Below are 20,153 nucleotides of genomic sequence, written 5' to 3' on the forward strand. Positions count from 1 at the left end.
AGTATCAGAGATGATGATGACGATGATGATGATGATGATGATGATGATGATGATGATGATGATGATGATGATGATGATGATGATGATGATGATGATGATGGTGGTGGTGGTGGTGGTGGTGATGGTGATGATGATGAAGATACTAGCATCCATTCGGTTTTTATTAAGGTGATTGTATAAAGTAAAGGGACAAAGACATTAAAAGGAAAAGATGCCTATCTAAACAGCACTACAACCAATAGACAGCGACAAAAGTTGCAAACGTTCATGACTGCAATGTAACAATGAGTAAAGATTGTAGCTGATCTCATAAGGTTTTGATAAAAGATATGTGATTTAGATGGTCAATTTTATTTTAGCGAATCTTCTCTATACCGCTTTGCCAGCTTCTATATGTATGTTTGTTTGTTTTTAAAGGTTTTACGGCGCTTGTCATCATCACCACCATCATCACCATCGATGACGGAGAGAAAAACAAAAATAACGATGATGATAATAATAATGATTGAGGAGGAGGAGGAAATGAAGAGGATGGATGATAAGAAGGAGGATAATGGCAAAGACCATGGATCTTAGAGGTCAACAAGGTTTACTAGATCCAATCAGATAAAAGATAAGCATTGTTGGCTATTTGAGAGTCAAAGCTTCAGAAATTTCAAAGAGGGACAACTGCCTTCCTCCAATTTCCATCATAATCTTGTGAGATAAAAATCAAACGTTGTTTCCTCTTCTTAATGTTATCATTACCACGAATAATTTCTAAGGACAGGAGTATTTACCTTAAAGTAACAGTTGAAATTGTTGTTTTTGGACATCTTAGAAAAAAAGCTTTGTTTTTTTTTAAGCGTTTTAAACATTTCGAAATCTATCTTGAGTTAATATTTTTTTAAAATATATATCTTAAAAGATTTAAAACAAAGAAAAAATAAAAACCTTTAAGTTAAATCTTGGTAGATACATCATTCAATTCATTTGAAAATACAGTAAATTTATTAAAAGGTATATTATAAAATTGCTGTAAAACAACTTTTATTTCACAATATATGTCATAGAACGTGTTAGCTGATGATATGATTCAAAAAATTTAATAAAGCATAACAGTGAAAATAATATATAAATCTTAATAATATGGTAAAATAGCTGGAATAAAATTGATAATAATTGAATGTTGTTGAATAAACCAGGCACAATCATTTTTTTTCTTCGTGTGAACAATAATAATTGCATCCAATTGTACACATTACACATAAAAATATAAAATTCACTGTTTTCTCTCTCCTTCTCTCCACCCCCCCCCCCCCTCTCTCTCTCTCTCTCTCTCTCTCTCTCTCTCTCTCTCTCTCTCTCTCTCTCTCTCTCTCTCTCTCTCTCTCTCTCTCTCTTTCTCTCTCTCTCTCTCTCTCATTTCACTTTTACAATCACATCATACAAATACAAATAATATATACTGACGTGTAAGCTTATGAATTGAAGTAAAATGCAATCAGAGAAATATAACTAAATTCAGTGACAAAATGCTTTTAAAAAACAATTCGGATAACCATAAAGGTTGGCGACAACACGTATAGAAAGTATAGTAACCGTTCATATCTAATATATTTCTAGCACATTCAAAACGTAATTTTTGCAAAGTGTAGCAACATGGAGTTGAATTGAAAAAAAAAAAATTAAAAATTTTGCAAATATAAATTATTATTAAATCATATTATTGTAAACGATACCCTGAACCAGAGCACCTGTAAACAAAAAAATAACAACAATACATAAATCATGACACAAACATTCATCTCTCTCTTATTAATTCCACAGTCAGTGATTACACGATTTACCATTGCTTATCATCTGATGCAATAAACTTCAACGTCTAAAAACATTACACATAGTTACTGATACTGTTTAAAAACCTACATAACGCATCCATGTCGGTTTAAAAAAAAACAAAAAACCTAATCCATATTTTTTTCAAAAACACGGTGGAGCAATGGTTGTTAAAATGCACAACCCATGGCAAGGAATGGAGTAATCTTAAGGCATCCAATTCATTTTTTTAAAAACACAACATAATGGAACAGAGAAAACCGCTCTCAGTCAGCAGTTCCTCCTTTTGATATTCGGAATGTTTGGGAAGGAAAACAAGATTTGGTTCATTTTATATACTCCATTCACTGAAAACGCCAGTTCATGAATATCCTTCTGGGTAACCAGGTACCATCTAAAACAAAATGAACTATTAATAAATATTAAAACATGAAGAGCATTCAATATTTTTGACCATTTCAATTTTGTTTCAAATCTACATACCACAAAATCTTCCCAATCTTTCCTATTTCTCTTTATTCTTTGACAGTTCACTTGATTGGGGTTTGTTTTGCTTTTTTTCTTTTTACCCAGGGACGAGAAGGAAAATCTATTCAGAGCATTCCAAGTCCCAATTTCCCTGGATCCGAAACATTAAGTAATAAATGACTTAAACACTTTTAATAATGAATTTAGTCTTTATTGACTTTGGTTGATATGGAATGTATATCACTTACTTTTTTTAAAATATAAAAAACATATTACTAGTAAATCAGATCCAAACTTTACAAAACGTGTAGTAAACGGGTTTAAAAAAATCATCACAATTTCCATCTTTAAAAACAACCTCAGTGTATATAGGTATATTGTCCATTACAACCAGAACCTTGTTGACAGATATATATGAACTTCAACTTCTATCTTAACTAGTGTATTGATAAGCGTGTGGAATGTTGTTTGATGCTTCCAGCTTTTGTTTTACGGGGTTTAATAGCACTTGCAACGTTTTAAAGTCATTTTAGCGACAGTAAAAAGGAAGATTATAGAATAGTCCAAAGATTACGATCGAGCTATTAAGGACCTGAGAATAATGTAAGACAAAGGGGACGAGTTCAACAGTGTTCATAAGTAATCATGAGAGCAATGTGTAGCTAGTCTGCAACTATCTAAAAGTCTCCATGGACACTGCCATAGAATCTCTGCCAAGGGATTGAATAAGAAAAATATCAAAGATCTTTCAAATGACAAAATATATTATGGAGAGATGACTTTTTAAAAACAGTATCATCTGTCATAAAAAAAATAATAAACCCATCTAACTTATGCCTCTCAGTAAAGACTCCAGACAAGGTCCAGGGGAAACAAAATGGTCAAGAACAAGAACACAAAGCTACATGAAAAGAATAAATGGTATAAGGGGGATAGAGAATATTACAATGAAGAATCCATTGGCCCAAGGGGGGCCTTTGTGCCTCCGCCCTGAAGGGAAGTAGTATGAGAAATCTAGAAAAAATGTCAAGAAAAATTCACATGTCAAAGAGTTAAAGTTACCAGTATTAATCTACGATTTCAAAGACTTATCTGAGAGAGGAGAAACCTCTTATGACTCATACCTATTCCTCTTGCTACTCGAGATGTTGTTTACTCGAGATGTTGTTACTAGATGATAACAAAAAAATGGTTTAATAAAAACTGTTTACGCGATCCTATAAAATGTCTCATAATAAGGTTAAAATGAAACTGCATAGCCACACAAACTAAAAGCAAAAAGACCTGACTTCTCAATGATTTACAATCCACAGGCATTTATACAAAAGAAAAAAGAAAAAATTTACATCTGCTTTAAAATTTTATGTATAGCAGTAAAAACAAGAAAGAGGACAAGACTAACTAGGGAATAAAACACTCAAATTAAAATTGTTACCAATGAGATTGAAATTTTAGAACTAACAATATCTTCTTTTATCATGTTTTGAATAACTTGAGACATACAATGGCATGGTGTTGATGTAAGTGACAATATTCATTATCTTTAAAAATATTTTCAAAGCATTATACAAAGCATTGCATTCTTAATCTGGTGTCTAGACTAATTTATACATTAATATATAACAATCAAATTGAATCAAAATTAAAAAGATTGCAAACTAAAGAGAACCATTCAATTGTATCTCATTACAGAGAATGAGAGGCACGACATTTCGTATTGCTTTATATTATGCAGTGAATGGTTAACTTAAGCTAAATATAAACGCAGTGAAGAGATTAAATGGAAGAGAATAGAATAAGGGAAGGGGGGATAAGAAAAAGCAATTGAGAGGATAAATAAAACCTTTATTTTTTAGATTTTACAGGATGTTAATTGATAGAAATATTTTTTTCTTTTAAGTATCAGGGTTGATAAAAGAAGAAACTACAGTGGGACCTCGAAATCGGGAACCTCTCCAATTGGGAAATCCAACAAATTAGGATGAAATCCCAGGGAACAGAATTTTCTCCATATAAATTACAACTCTGCTGGTTAATCTAGCCAATCCGGGGAACACTATCTAAGCCCAACACTCATATTAAAGATTTTGTTGCAAGTTTCCTAAATTGTCCACTTCAAAATATCATATGAACAATGTAAACAGAGCAGGAAAGTCCAATCAAAAGTTGTCACTATGTAAATGGCCAAACCAAAAACAAAAATAGGTAAATGTACTCAACACATGTTAAATAAGGGTGAATTATTTTGCAGCCTGTGTCAATGCTTACTACATTGCCCTTTGTCTTTCGGGGTGTGAAACAGGTCTCGTACATTTACAGTCAAATTCAAAGATGCGGGACAATACTGTTGACTCAAGATTGTGCATGTATTACCATCTCTTATCTTGTCAGGTTTGAAACCGACCTCAAAAGTAAAGATATTGGGGCAGAGCTGATTTCTTGTGTGGGCAATCAATGGTGCATTCTTTTATTCATGGTGTAGACAACTACATCTGCCCAGTTGACATTCAAATTTTGGATGTCTCTAGTTTAGAATAGATTACTTTCTTTGTTAGACCAGCTTGTTGAAGTCCGTACTTGTTATTCAGCCTATTTCATAGCTACACATTAGAGAGATTATGATGAAAAGAGAGCAGGACTTAAGTTCTTAAAGGCTTGTGGGACAACCAAAATCTACACCTCCCTGGGAAATCCAGTTCATTGGGGTGACTTTAGCGGCTACTGACATTTCCTGATTAGAGAGGCCTTACTGTATTTTAAGTTTATAACATTTTACTTTGATTCCATTAAAACAATAAATTATTCTCAACAGCTCATCTACTAAAACAATCTTAAAATGCCATGATCATTAAAACCAATGAGTAAGTTTGTCAATAAGGAAATCTAGTGATTGTGGCCATGTGACAAAGGTAAGCATAATAATGACTGTCATTCACATCTTCATTCACAACTCAAAACAAATAAAAAGCTCTAGTTTGAGTCCAATAAAGATATTGAAAATTCAATGATATAAGGAGGAGAGATTTTCTTACCTTTTAATTCAATATCCCAAGTCAACAAAAGAGTATATTTCTCTTATCAAACTTACAACCTCTTTAAATTATAGCTCCAAACTTTCAAACAAAATAGTGTTGTTTGTTTTGTTTTTTGTTGTTTTTTTTTTTTTTTGTTCTTAATTTATATTTTTTTAAACTCTCATTCTTCCAACTGAATCAATGTGTACAACAGAATTTTATAGAAACTTAAATTGCCCTCCTCACAACTCTGTCATGAGAGTAACTTTCCTCTCTGTCTTTTTGCCGTCCTTGCCAGTGGCTGATGACACCATCCAAGGGGAGCTGTAAGAATTTTGGGATGCTGTGCTGTCATTCCTCGATCTGTTAATGGTAATCACCTGATTGACGCCTGTCATCTTTGTACCTCCTACACTGGTCATCTTACGAGTCACTGCCTCTGTGTTAGTAAATGATGTTTCCTGAGAAAAAAACAAAACAAAACAATTTAATTTTGATTGAGCTTTCTTTTTTTTTTTTGTGCGTGTGTATGTGTGCGTAGTTAAATAATGCTGAATGTTACATATAAATCAATCCTTGTTAATTGCATATAACGGGAACCAATGCTTTAAAATGATGAATACCTTTATAGTTAGTCTGGTAAATAAAATCATGCAGTTACATTCAACCTTTTTTTTTTCCAAGTTTGTGAAATGAAAGTTCAAGATTGTTAAGACTTTAAATCATTCATAGCCATTAATCTATATCTAAATATGAATATATTTTTATTACTCTGTACATGTTTGATGTCCAATAATAATAGATTTTATAAATAAACGCATATCTTCATTAAATGTGCTTGTTTAAATATGTATGCGCAATAAATTGTCAGTATATAAATTAATGTTACAGTTTAAGATTACACATTTAGAATTATTATAATATGTCCAGGTTTTTTTTTAAAATAAAAATAAAAAAGAAAGATGACATTTGTGAATTTTGAGTTGTTTTTTATATTATCTTAAATGAGTAACAAGGTAAAATCTCTGGATTAATCTTTATTGTTATGTAGGGCAAAATATTTTTAGTATAAAATTCGTTTTGCTGATAACTATGCATTATAGTTATTGTTAGCAACTAATGATGGCTACATGTCCATGCAAATGTATTCTTGATAATATACACAGGCCATTGTCAATCAGAGAGAAGAAAAGACCTTTTTTTAAAGCATTTTTACCGACGTTGAAAGGAAACGAAGGGGGCAAATTTGTAATTATCATACTTTTTTTTTTAAAGATCAGTGTAACAAAGTCCTAGTTGTCTCAACCATTGCCAATCAAATGTACTTCCTTAAGCTTTAAATCCAAAAGTGAAGGATAATAAAGATATCTGAAGCTTCTACAACAATTGAACTATTATTCCCATTAATTGTATTTTGTATTTAATTGCAAAACTTGTTATGCTCCAAAATCCCCAAATCATTTGTTTATTTCTTGTAATGACTCTGCGAGGACCACTTTAAATCATACTGTTAGTTTTTTTTTCTCTCTCTCTCTCTCTCTCGAAAAATACATTATAACCATATTTATTTATATAAGAAGTTGATATTTTTTCACAAATTGAGTTATGTGCCAGGTGAAGTTTCTTTTCACAAAGTGCTTTATAACCATTTAACAGATCAGATATTCTGAAACTCAAAACTTCCGCCACACCTCCAAGATTGTTCCCATCAAGATTCTTTCTACCTAGTTTCTGTTTTTCAACTGTGTAACATCATTAGTCATAAAATCCATTAATCCGTCTTATAACTTACGTAAATGAAACAATTTCTTTCCATGACAACTTATAAAATATTGAAAGAAGTGTACATCAATGGAAGAATGAAAAGGAAAAACAAGGCAAGCCATGAAGGTAAAGTTGAAAAGAGAGCCTGCAATTCTTGTGACAGCAAGATCCCTTCAACAGACTGTGTTTACCATGGTGCGGCTATGTGTTCTTGTGGTATGACACACCCTCTGGATCGGACGGTCCTGTGTGTCCCACTCTGAACGATGCATAGTTGAGTCCTTGGAAAAGGCTTTTTTACTCACATTCTCTCACCGTCCTCATGTGTAAAATGATGATCTGGCCGTCAACAGTGTTGTCTCGGGCAGAAAAAAAATTGTGATATTGACATCATGTCTTATCCAATATGTTAAGTGTTGCTGTTGGATAAGGACCCCTTGTAAAGCACTTTGAGCATGTTTAGTGGCTATAGCGCAATATAAATGATCAGTGTTTTGATGTGTAAAATACCTGACACTTACTAACATTAAGGAACTAAAATTGGTTCATTCTGTTAAGTCTTTGCAGTGCTGATGAAATGTTTATTGTCAATTTATGTATTAAAAGAGCTGACTTTTTCATGCTTTCTCCAAATTTTAACAGCTGCCGACTAACCCATTGCTTTGGATTGGATAGTAACTTATCACAACATACTTTTGCCACATCTAACTAACTCAGCTCCCCTTCCCTGTAGGGTGGAGAGCAGTGAGAATAAAAATGGCTGCTAATTGAACCCAGTTTCTTTTTGTGTTAGTCAAGTCTGTTATTTTAAAAAATCTGAATTCAGTCAATTTTACTCTTTTTTTTTTTTTTTACTATCTGTTTCTCTTTTTCTTTATTTGTTATACTCTTTTATTTCATATTCTAACGAAACTAAAACCATCTTACTAGCAGGATAAAAATCATGCATTTTCTTTGCTCGCCTCAGTTTGGATATAAAGCGTTTAGTGGCAAATCCCTTCATCTGAAGCTTGACAGATTATTATTTTGGACTGCTGCTAAGTTTCTCATTGAAAGTAAGAAAGCGGGTGTACTAAGTTTCTTTCATTTGCATCAAACATAACACTTACTAAAATATTTCTCTATACACATATTATGATTTAGAATGAAACATGACAATCAAACTCCTCTCTTTATCACGAATATCAGGATGAATACACTATAAAAAATAAATTCAGTATAAAACTTATTAACAATTTCATCTCTGGTACTTAAATTATTCTATAAAAGCTTGAGAAATCAATGTTTGAATTTCCTCCATTCTAAAGTTCCCAATTTACTCTGAATCAAAAATGAATGTTTCTCATATCTTCCTTCCAAAACATACTGTGTGTATAAAGTTGTGTTTCTTTTGTTTGTTTCCTGGGATTTTTTGGGCTTTTTTCGGGGGTTTTTTTGTTTGTTTTTTTTTGTTTTTTTTTTTTTTTTTTTTTTTTTTTTTGGGGGGGGGGGGGGGTGTTTGTTTGTTTGTTTTTGTTTGTTTGTTTTTGTTTGTTTTGTTTTGGGGGGAAGGGGGGGGGGTGTTTTGTTGGGTTGTTTTGGGTTGTTGTTTTGTTTTTTGTTTTTTTTTTTTTGGTTTTTTTTTTGGGGGGGGGGGTTGTACAAACACAGGGAGAGCTAATTAACATTGAGTTGAAGTCAGCAGCTTACTAACCACTTAACTTGCCATGACTTACTCAAGCAAAAAGCACTCTGTTTTGTTTTGTTTTCCTACTTCATACTCCACTCAAACATAAAATCCACTTACTCAAAAATTCGCTGGAGTAAACTGTATAACTATTACCAAATTCATGAAATTCCTGCATTATCAAATTTTGTGTCCCTTTAAACTCAATTTCAGATCCATGTCAAATGCAATTTTAAAAGTTATACTCTCAAAAAGTTATAAAAGGTTTAAGGTTGGTGAACAAATTCTTCATTTATACCAATTTATTTTTGTACTGATTCCTAATAAATACTTTTTTTTAAAATTTAAATAACAACAAATTTTAATTAAAATTTTTAAAATATAATAAAAAACGTCTTTATAAATTTTAATTAAAAGAAAAATAAAACAAATAAAACCATTAAATAATTCTACAAAACAATATTAAAATTTTATCTGATGCAAAGTAGGTAAGGATGTTAAACAGTATTTTATGGACTATGGGTGGGTAGTAAAATCAAGCTGGATTAGACCTACTAATATTTTATTTATTTTGAAACACTGGAAGCTTGTGCAATTTTGATATTATTATGAGAAATAAGCGGTAACAATTTGACTAAGTATCAAAACTGGAAGTGATTGTGGAAGTCGTGGTGATTGATGCTTTGGGTGCTTTGAAGAGGTATGAAAAAATTGTTAGCAAGTGATCTTAAATATAAAGATAATGATAATGTAGTACGATGATGATGATGATGATGATGATGATGATGATGATAATGAAGAGATAGGGGAGGCGGAAGGGAGGAGGAGGATGGAAATGAGGAAGAGAATGATAACATAATTACTGTAGCAGCAGTGCCAACGGTAGCAGTCAGTGTGATTTGCAAAATCAAAAATTCATACAAGAGGGTGTAATTAGGTAGAGAGAAGAGCTTGATTTTCATTGCAATTTTGCATAATCTTTTGCAATCAAAAACGATATAGAAGCTGTTGATAATAAATGGTGTAGAAAATCACCTGTTTTTGAACCTTTCTTATAGCGACATTGATTGTTGTTACATATAGACTCCTTTATGGTGACCACCTCTCTGGGCAAGACAGTGATAACAATGGAAATGCATTACAAAGGAAAGACAAATACTTAGTTGAATAAAACACGATTAAGCTCTAATGTTAGTAAATTCTTGTGCGTAATATGTAATATCAAGCCAAAAAAAAAACAAGTAAAAAATTAGGGAATGTTAGCAATCCGTAATATATAAAAACATATGATGATTTACAATGGTTTCGTACAGAAAATTTGCATTTAATAACTACCCTCTGTCTCAAACCACTGTAAATCCTCACATGTTTCAGAGGGGTTTGTTAGTAAAGGTAAAGATACTAATATAATAATCTAATAGTATTTATATACGGCATCTCGTTGCATATTTAACACACTAACAAAATGAAGTTGTTAAATACATATTCAATAAATGAGAAATCTAATCTGTGAAATCTGTTTCAGGATAAGAATAAATAGAATGATACAATAATGTGAAACGAAACTTGACTGAATTTTATCAAGTATATATATGTTTGTTTTTAGTAAAGCAATCATAATAAAAAAATAAAAATTATTTTTTTTCTCTTTGTAATCTTAATAAACATACCATTTCCTATCCAAGTTGTTACATCTTAAAAATAATTGAGAAATATGATACCATCAAAAATAAAACGACTTTGATTTCACAATATTATATGCAAAATCTAAGACTGAAAACTGATTTGTCAAATATAAACTGGCAATCAATGGTTTATTAAACATCAAGACATCACCATTCTGGCTCATGCAAATGACTTGACAATACACGTGAAGCAGCATGCATAACAGAGGAGGAAGTTGGAATCATTTAAGAAAGCTTTTGGGACTTTGCAGAATTGTTGGATTAAAGGCTGGGTATCGATTCAAATCTCAAAATTGGATCCATAACTGGATATGCTATACTTTTTTTTTCCTTTTAAAACTTTTAATTAATAACAAAATTAACATGTAATGAAACATGAAACTAGGCTTAATATAAAACAGGCATAAAATATTTGTAGAATGAAATTCTAATCCTTTGATTCTATTTGTAGAATTAAAACTTGTATTCTTTGATTTTTGTCGCTTAACTTTTGTGAATTGTCACACTTTACTTTTAAACATTGCACATGGGTTTAGTAATAGATTATCTTATGCAATTAAAGCAACATTTAGAATTGCTTAAAAACTGGAGTGTTGTAATAATCTAAAAATATATATACATCAAGGACTGACAGAAAGGAAAGCTAGATAGGTTAGGTCTGCTAGAAGATGGATGGGAAACTTACAACAAGGGATACACTGGCTGCTGATGATCCATTTCCATCCTTGGCACCACTGGAGCTCTCCTGACTGGGACTAGGAGAGGGAGGAGGCGGAGGTCGATTCTTTTTCAGGCTAGGGTAGTGGTTGGGAGAGTCCACATTTGACTGCTTGCTTCCAGCAGGAGGCAGCACTCCACCTGAAGAATTGAACCTCGGAGCTGGTGCAGGAACCTTGGTCTTAGGATCAGGAGGTGTGTGTTGTTTTTTATCAGCCCTACTGACCGTTTCCTCTTTTTCTTCCTCTTCTTCTTCTTCATCATCAGACAAAAATGGATTTAGACTCTTTTTCGGTGGTGCAGATAGTGACTCTTCATTATTTTCCTTGTGAAAGGGATTGTTGGATTTGGCCACAACAGGAGAAGGTATTGTCTCATTGGCTTTGGCCCGAAGTGACGATGTGCGAGCTGAGCTCAAAGGAGGTGGGTTTGCAGGCCGTTCAGGGAGAAATGGGTTAACTGATGCTTTTGTGCTTGCAGCTTTTGGGTGGAAATCAATCATGATCTCACCATTATTGCTGTCAGTGCTACTTTCATTTCGCACTTTTGGAGGTAAAGACAAATCAGGGGAAGTTTTGGTGGTAGTGGGTGATGTGGGCAATGGGGGCTTTGGGGGTCGTCGCTTTGGGGTGGGTGGGCTACTCAGTCGTTCTGGCTCTGATGGAGTTTCTTCTTCATCAAAAGGGTCCGTCTGTTCAAGGGAATTATGGGAGGGGATCAGGTGTCACTTTGATTTTCATAGCAGTTTTCTAAGAAATATTTACTGAATATCTAGAAAATGGCATGGTATAAAACAATACCATAGTAAAGGAGAAAAGTACATCTATATAATCTTTAAAATGATAAGACCAGCCATAAATATGTTTTAAAATATTATTAGACGTCATAAATATAGGGTCCTGGTTACACCAAATTAATTATTACATCATTGTGGAAGACATTAAAATGGTTACAAAATTTGTGGGGATGGATAGGGAAAGTGCTAAAATTTATGGGGTTTTTTTTGTTCGTTAGTTTTTTGTAACCAAAAAAAATTGTTTATGTTGGAAAAAAAGGTATAATACAGACTTTTTTTAAAATTATTCTCTTTTATGTTATATATATATATATTTCTTTTACACGACTAGCAATCCATTTTATATCATTTTATTGGTCTTTTTTTTTTTTTGCTTGTTTCGTTTGTTTTTGTATTTGTTTTTATTAGTTTTGTTTTGTTTGGGTTTTTTTTATAGTTTTTTTTTTTTTTAGGTGGGTTTTTTTTAGGGGGGTGGGTTCTTTTGGTTTTTCTTTTTTTTTTTTTTTTTTGTTTAAATTCTCAAACTTAACTCACAACTGTTTATAATATCGATTCCAGTAAACTTTATTATGATCCCTCTTATTAGGTGCTACACGTGGATCAAGAATGACAAGCTTGAATTATCAAACATTAAAAAAAAAAAAAAAAAAAGAATGCATCCATGCTTTGAATGATAGATACTGTTTTAGCTTTTTATATCTGCTGTTAGAGTGAGGTATAACGTAAGGGTGAATACAAAATAAAAGGGTTGATTACTGTGTATCCTTGTAAGCGTGACTTTATTGTGAACCATAATGATGAGATAGGGGAAGAAGGTGGTAAACCGAGAATGGTGAAGTGCTTGCCCTATGCCTATTGAAATATCAGCAGTCATATCGAGGGGGGAATAAGGCAACACGTACGACAGAAATTTCACTATTCTAAATTGAAATCGGAATAACAGCAGATGAAAAGCATAATCATTTACATTAACAATTGAGGCAAACTGCTTGGGGGGGGGAAAGAGACAAAAGGTGTACTACAATCTTATAGTAACTATTTCAATATTAACAAATACAATACTATTGTTATTTATTCTACCAGTTTAAACTCAGTTTTTAAAGTGCTGGTCTGAATTTTTATTTTTACTTAACTGTGTTATCTAATCTGAATTTTGAATTCTTGTTTTAAATGAAAATAAACTTTTTAATTTTTAAAAAAAAAGGGGGAAAATTCAAAGCGAATTTAATGAACAAAAACATTTAAAAGATTTGTATTGAAAGTATAAAACAAAAATCAATTAACAAACATCCATCAAAATACAAATCATTTTTTTTAATTGTCTCATGCTACCCATAAATCTTTATCTGTCTAACCCAGCTGCCATAGTTTTATAAAATTCTTTTTAATTTCTCCCTGGGATTTTTTTTTTTTTTTTTTAAATACATGATTAATGTTCGTCTCGTCTCATCCAACTTTCAACATACTTTATGAGTCATTCTCCGAAAGACTCTTTCATTTAAGTTTTAAAAAAAAAAAAAAAAACATTGCAGAAAAAAAATACTCCATTTATAAAATGCAACACTGAAAGCAAGTATGCTTAACATTGATTGATAAAACACACGACTCAACCAAAAATAAAACTATCAAAAAGCAATGGATAACACACATACCTGCGAGGACTCCTTCCTATGGCTTTGACTCGGCTTCCACCTTCCTCTATTTTCATCTGGATTCCAACTACTACTGGCATTGCGAGATTTCCTGTCTATGCTGGAATAGCTATCCACATGAGGAGGTGGAGAAGATGGTTTTAGAGATGTTGCTGGTGGTGATGGCTCATCTATTGTTGTATTTATACTTCCATTGTTTTTGACTCTGTGATATTTCCTACGGTCAATACTTGACGCATCATAGGAGGAGGTGGACTGTCTTTCAGGACCAGTGGATTTCCTTGGCAGGCTATCGTAACTGTTGACCATAAAAGATAAAATATAAGCCAGTTAACTTTCGTGTTATCTGACCTTCCAATTCGTAATCAGAAAAAAATATTAAACTGAAAAGTGAAATAAGAGAAAGGAGTAGTAGTAGTAGTAGTTATAGTTATAGTAGTAGTAGTAGTAGTAGTAGTAGTAGTAGTAGTAGTAGTAGTAGTAGTAGTAGTACTAGGAGTAGAAGTAGTAGTAGTAGTAGTAGTAGTAGCAGTAGTAGCAGTAGTAGTAGTAGTAGTAGTAGTAGTAGTAGTAGTAGTAGTAGTAGTAGTAGTAGTAGTAGTAGTAGTAGTAGTAGTAGTATTTTTTTAATTATTATTATTATTATTATTATTATTATTATTATTATTATTATTATTATTATTATTATTATTATTATTATCATCACAGTTCGGTTAATCGCACACTCCGCTTATACGCTTCACATTCTATGACTGATTTGTGATTTCATTTAACTTTCCAATTTCCTTCACATGTATTTTTTTAAAATTTGTCATACACAGCAGCATTTACATCAACTACTGTCTATTCTATATATTTATTTTTTCTTTTCAATTCAAAACGGCCCATGAAGATGATAGAACTTATTCTCATTTGTTTTATGAAATAGGCAGTCAAGAGTTGATTACTGTTTTAAATAAAGACCTGATCGTGTAAAAACTACAACTGACACTATGATGACATTAACATGAAATCAGTGACTCACCCATTACTGGTAGAATGGTTTGAAGTTCGAGATGAATGGCGAGACTTACGAGGAACACCTTCATCGGAAGCACTGAAAATACAAAATAAAACAGTAATGAACCAATTATCTATATTACTAAAAAATTCTTTCAAAGAATAAACTTAGATATTTCTATTGTGGATCTTACACACTGTTTCCTGATCACCTCATAAATCCTTTTAGACCATGAATTTCACTGAAGACACTTTACATGTCAATCTGGTGTGTCAGAGTGAATTGCAAAAAAATAAATTAAACCTGAAGTCTAAATTATGAAATTTGAGTTTGATTAATACTGAAAGAAAATAATTGAATATATAATCCTGATATTTTTTTCAGCATTTGATTCACAAGGACATAATACCAGTAGATCATACATGGCTATTATAAACCAAACTTTCTTTTAATGCAGCCATCTTTCCAATTTCACATAATGAGACAGAAAATACTAATATGTATAGACCTGAACGCAAGAACTTCTAAGGCAAGAAAATATGATAGATGTTCAGAATAAATTTTAGAATCAATTAATAAGTGAATTAATGAAGGCAAGATAAGTTTACCAATATCAAAAAGTGTTAAATCGTAAAGGACAAATCAGGGAGTATGAACTGGTTTATGATAGAAATTTGAAAAAGTGTGTATGAAACATAGAAATTTGAAAAAGTGTGTATGAAACATAGAAATTTGAAAAAGTGTGTATGAAACATAGAAATTTGAAAAAGTGTGTATGAAACATAGAAATTTGAAAAAGTGTGTATGAAACATAGAAATTTGAAAAAGTGTGTATGAAACATAGAAATTTGAAAAAGTGTGTATGACACAATGACAAAGTTGAATGAAAAATAAAATATAAAACCATCCCAAAAAAATTAGCGTTCTTCAACTGGGTATCGAACCTCAGACCTCCTGATTACTGGTCAGATGAGCTATCATTACACCACAAAGGTTACGCGATAATTGGGATGATTTAATGCTTTCATTGTTCACAAGGATAAAGGTTTCCGCAGTGAACCTTCACCTGAATCACAGAGAGACATAGTTTCATACAAAACTTTTCAGAATTCAAATAGCAAAGGAATAACTTTTATCACCAAATTAAAGTCATCTCCAAAAAAGTTTTAAGACATTATTAGATTGGATGAGAACAGAGATCTAAAAATTAAGTTGATCTTCAAAATGTTTGATAAGATTCCAGTAACAATGTGGGGGAAAATTATTACAATTAAGAACATTAAACATCAGGAAAAGAACGATGTAAATGATCACATAACTGTGAGGCTGGCTGAGAAAATCCGGGAAGATGCAGCAATCTTTGATTCGAGATATGAGCCAAAATTAAAGATAAAGTGTTTTCCAATAGCAACAAATTTTATTCCGGAAAAAATTCATAACTTGGGTTCTAATAGACTTAGAAAGAAAATTTTAAGTGATAAATAATCAGAACGATGTGGTCTACATCACTGCATACATAACTCAATTTATGAAATTTGCGCATCTTTTCGGGTTTTCTCAGCCAGCCACACCAATATATATTTCAAATTAGGTGAAAATATCAAGAAAAATGCAATATAAAATGTATTGTAAAAAAGTATTATGGTAAACATAATAATGATTATGAATCATTATAAAAACAAAGCTTATTTAAAATGACAAAAAACACAACCCATGCAACACATAAATGGATATATAAATGTCAATTATGTTTACGATCAAGCGTGCACTGTTCAACTAATATATGAAAACAATCTCCATACCAATTAGTTGAGGCCTATGATCTTAACAAAAACTATTAAGAGAGTTCAAATTCTTCAAACTGTCAAAACTCCCCACCTTCCCTCTTCTGCACTCTAAACAATGCTGACAAGCAGTTAAAACATTAACTATACATCAATCACTAAATTTCGCAGCAATGATGTGATGTGTAAAATGAGGTTAAAAAAAAAAAAAGCACGTAACAGGTTTTTATATTTGTAAAAAATATTGTCATATTATCACAAATTATCAAATGGCAACATTATGCACAAGTTGTCTTCCCTGCAACAATCATGTTTCTTTGACATCTATTCTGACACTTGAAAGAGTAAATAATGACTAGGTATTTATTTGTATACAATCAACAATGAAAGAATGGATTGCAGAATGTTCATTTTATACAATAAATAAATGATAAGCATATTGTACAATTATCATCAGGAGCAATTTTTTTTTATCTTCACGCCATTTGCAGATTGACTGAACATGTCTATTTTCTTTTTTTGTTACATAAAAACCAGAATGGTAATATATGAGCAGTATTAAGGGCAAAAAGGGTTATATGCATTATAAAAGTTTTTGAAAAAAATGCAGGTTGAACGCTACCTCTTTTTAATTTAGCCCAGTTTCCTTTGATCGAAAAGGTCAGTTACTTTTTCCTGCTAAGTTAGGAATGAAACATTAGTCTAAAACCTAATTATAATTCACAAAATCCTACACTACATCAAGTTACAAATATACTATGAAAAAAATAAGTTTTTATATTCTTTCCTTTCATGTTTTTTTTTTTTTCTTTAATCAAAGGGTTTCCACTTTCCCTTACAATGCTCATATATTCATTTTTTATAAAAATGAAGTGGCCAAGCCTCACAGCAGTATAAATTGTGACCCACTACCTCAAGACAATACAGTGCAAGCAGCTTAATTGGAACAGCACCAGCCTGCAGAAATCCTTCTAATTACGTGCCATTCCAATTGACTGCAGTCTCCATAATAGGTAAGTTAAGTCGTGACATCATACCGTCTACTTTTCTGGTTCCAAAATCCTTGGAAATGTGTATATTTGAATATGTCACATATTGAATCATAAAGTGGCATAACTATTTTAGTAGCAGGATGTATCAGCAGATTCTAAGGATTACGGGACGTAAAAGAGTGAGGAAGGATTATCTTTATTGATGACCAGCATATATTTAGACTAGAAAATAAGATGCCACCATCACTCTGAAACCAGAATATCATTTACACAAGGTATGTATTCAATCCTCCAGAAGAGAAGTTTTTACTCTTTCCAATTGGATAAGAACCAGTTTTTTTACACCCACGTTTGCTCACTATAGGGACTGTTTATCAAGACTACACACATGTCTATTGCAGTAACTATATTCAATAGTAGTAATACAGGGCTTTCTTTCAATTGAATGTCTAAAATCTTGTCTTCCATTTTCATAAAATTTAATATTATATGTGTGTAGTCAAAATAGGAGGTGAAAGAGAATGTGTCACCCAATTTTATTACCACACATATATATATAAACTGTCAATACACCTCCCTGCTTAATACAGGCCAAATAGTTTGAGGTCACCTTTATCTTTCCCACCATAAAATAAAGCAATTATACAATTTCAATACAATTCAACAGTCGTAACGTCACTTCCCTCGTAATGACGCATATTAACTTAGCAACTGGCTCTAAACTATCGGAACAATGGCGGACGCCTTTATGAAATATTTCTCCGACGAGCATCTCCAGAGGAGAAAAACATTATAAATATGATCATGTTTTGACTTTTATACATTCTGATCACATTTTATATGAAAAGTTCTAACCAGCATGAAGAATAAAAAGTACCAATTTTCTTCGTTTGGAACCACGATGGCCGCCGTTGCTGGGCAACGTGACATCAGACTATTGAATCCAATTACTGTGGCATGCCTGCCAAGAACAAATGAACCATTGCACTCTCACTATTTTTTATTTTTGTTGCTCCTTCAGATAGTCAAGTGGGTAAGGTACATATCATCATATAAAAGAGAATAAGTGACAATGGACTCTATACCATTGTCAATTTCTTCATTTCAAAATGCAAGATGATTCCACTCTTTTTCATGTCAATTGGGATATTCATACTTTCGATAACTTGAAAGAAAAAAATATTTATAACCTTTGCTGATAGTTTGAAATCATTCCAATTACCAATTAACCGACATGCATTCCCATTAAACAGTAGAAATTATATCCAACCATAAAGTGACGTACCAATTACCAGCTTCGATTGAATTATGTTGGTGTGGTTTAGATGTCAAAAGTTAAATTTATATTCGAAAACAGGTAACTTGGGTAAATTCTATATGATTTATTGAGGTCAATAGAAACGGTTTCTTGAGTGACAAATATTTGTGAAAAATTCTCCCATTTCTGATCATTTTTACCATAAGATCAGCGATAATCGTGTATAAGCATCTGGACACACCTGAGATAATACTGTTAAGAGATGATAGGTCACAATTATCATTTGCATGAGTTTTATATTTTCTATGCCAGGTAAAATAGAATAAGTCCGTACCAAAAAAAATTGGAAGAAAAAAAAAAGAATAAAATAATTAGAGAAATTTGAGAGAAATACTAGTGATAATGATATACTAATGTCAGGGTGTGTTAGAGTGGAACATTTCCTAATTACTTATCTATGGTTTATTGAGTTTTTTTATTTTTATTTGGGCAGGGGGAGGGCGAGAGGAGGGTTTGTTTTATTTTCTAAGTTTGTTTTTGTTTCTTTGGGGTTTTTTTGCTTACTATAAGATCAAGTTGGTGATCTAAAGGTGTCCAACAGAATCAGTCAGTATGTTGCAATAGAAAGAAGCTAAATTTTTCTGACACAAAAAAGTCTCGCATAAAATATTGATTTGGGGGGTTGTTTTGTTGGGGTTTTTTTGTGGGGCCTATTTGATATTTATATTAAGTGTACAGATATCTATAAAATATAAAAATGCATGAGAGTAAAATATAAATTTTTTGAAAAGTGATGTTTGACAGTATGCCAGCTAATTTGAGAGAGAGAATTAAACAGAAACATTTTTTTAAAAATTAATCAAGCATGACACTTCATCATACACCACAGTCTGTAAGCACATATTTGAAGGTAAAAAAAAAATAAAAAATTCCCTTTATTCATCCCTAAGGGGAAATTTTTCTTTAGGGTCTATTCCAAGGGAAGACTGGAATAACCCAGGCATCAGCCGCAGTGCAGCGCCGCAAATTGAGCTGAGGATAGGTGATTTGCTCAAGGCCACACAACGCGGCGGGTAGTCGAACTCGGTATCTTTCAGGTACGAAGCAAAGACCGTACCGCTGAGCCATGCAGTCCCATAACCAAATGCAATTATGGATTTGTTTTAACATTGTTGAGTTGGAGACAATATTTTGTATAGATTTGAGATTATTTCCATCACAACAAAGGAGACCATTTGGGTTATCGAACTTGTAAATCAGTGCACGTCCACCACTATCAATTCACAATCATTGCAACATTTTGTAACCATATACAATGTTCTTTACCGTTCTAAAAGGAAGCGTCAAATATTAAAGTCATACAAGGGCAATGTTCAATTAAAATCCTATACCCATTATACTCATTCATTATGTTCTCTTTACAATGCTAAACCAACAACAGACATGCAATTTAAAATGGATGATTCAAGTATGCTATAGTCACAACATAACACAGACAATTGCTCAGTTCGTTTGTGAAACAATTGCCCTTCAGCTACA

General features: G+C 32.2%; 1 protein-coding gene across 12 annotated transcripts in view; it reads right to left on the reverse strand.

The window, feature by feature from the left end:
• Positions 1-829: 829 nt before the first annotated feature.
• LOC144964255 (uncharacterized) overlaps positions 830-20,153 on the reverse strand; it is a 56,410-nt gene continuing 37,086 nt past the window's right edge. For 4 of the 12 annotated variants that reach the window (XM_078898326.1, XM_078898322.1, XM_078898328.1 and 1 more), the window contains 5 exons: positions 14,605-14,676; positions 13,581-13,878; positions 11,101-11,823; positions 9,766-9,836; positions 5,418-5,761 (listed from right to left, as the gene is read on the reverse strand). In XM_078898326.1, the coding sequence (XP_078754452.1) occupies positions 9,804-9,836; positions 11,101-11,823; positions 13,581-13,878; positions 14,605-14,676 (1,126 nt within the window). In that variant the 3' untranslated portion in view covers positions 5,418-5,761; positions 9,766-9,803. Of the gene's footprint in view, positions 5,762-9,765; positions 9,837-10,400; positions 10,425-11,100; positions 11,824-13,580; positions 13,879-14,604; positions 14,677-20,153 lie in introns of all 12 variants that reach the window. The other 8 variants (XM_078898323.1, XM_078898329.1, XM_078898325.1 and 5 more) reach the window with 2 other exon arrangements.

The sequence above is a fragment of the Berghia stephanieae genome, chromosome 2 (assembly GCF_034508935.2).
Source record: "Berghia stephanieae isolate SIO BIC M18660-M18661 chromosome 2, UCSD_Bste_1.3, whole genome shotgun sequence".
In the NCBI taxonomy this organism is placed as follows: Eukaryota; Metazoa; Mollusca; class Gastropoda; order Nudibranchia; family Aeolidiidae; genus Berghia; species Berghia stephanieae.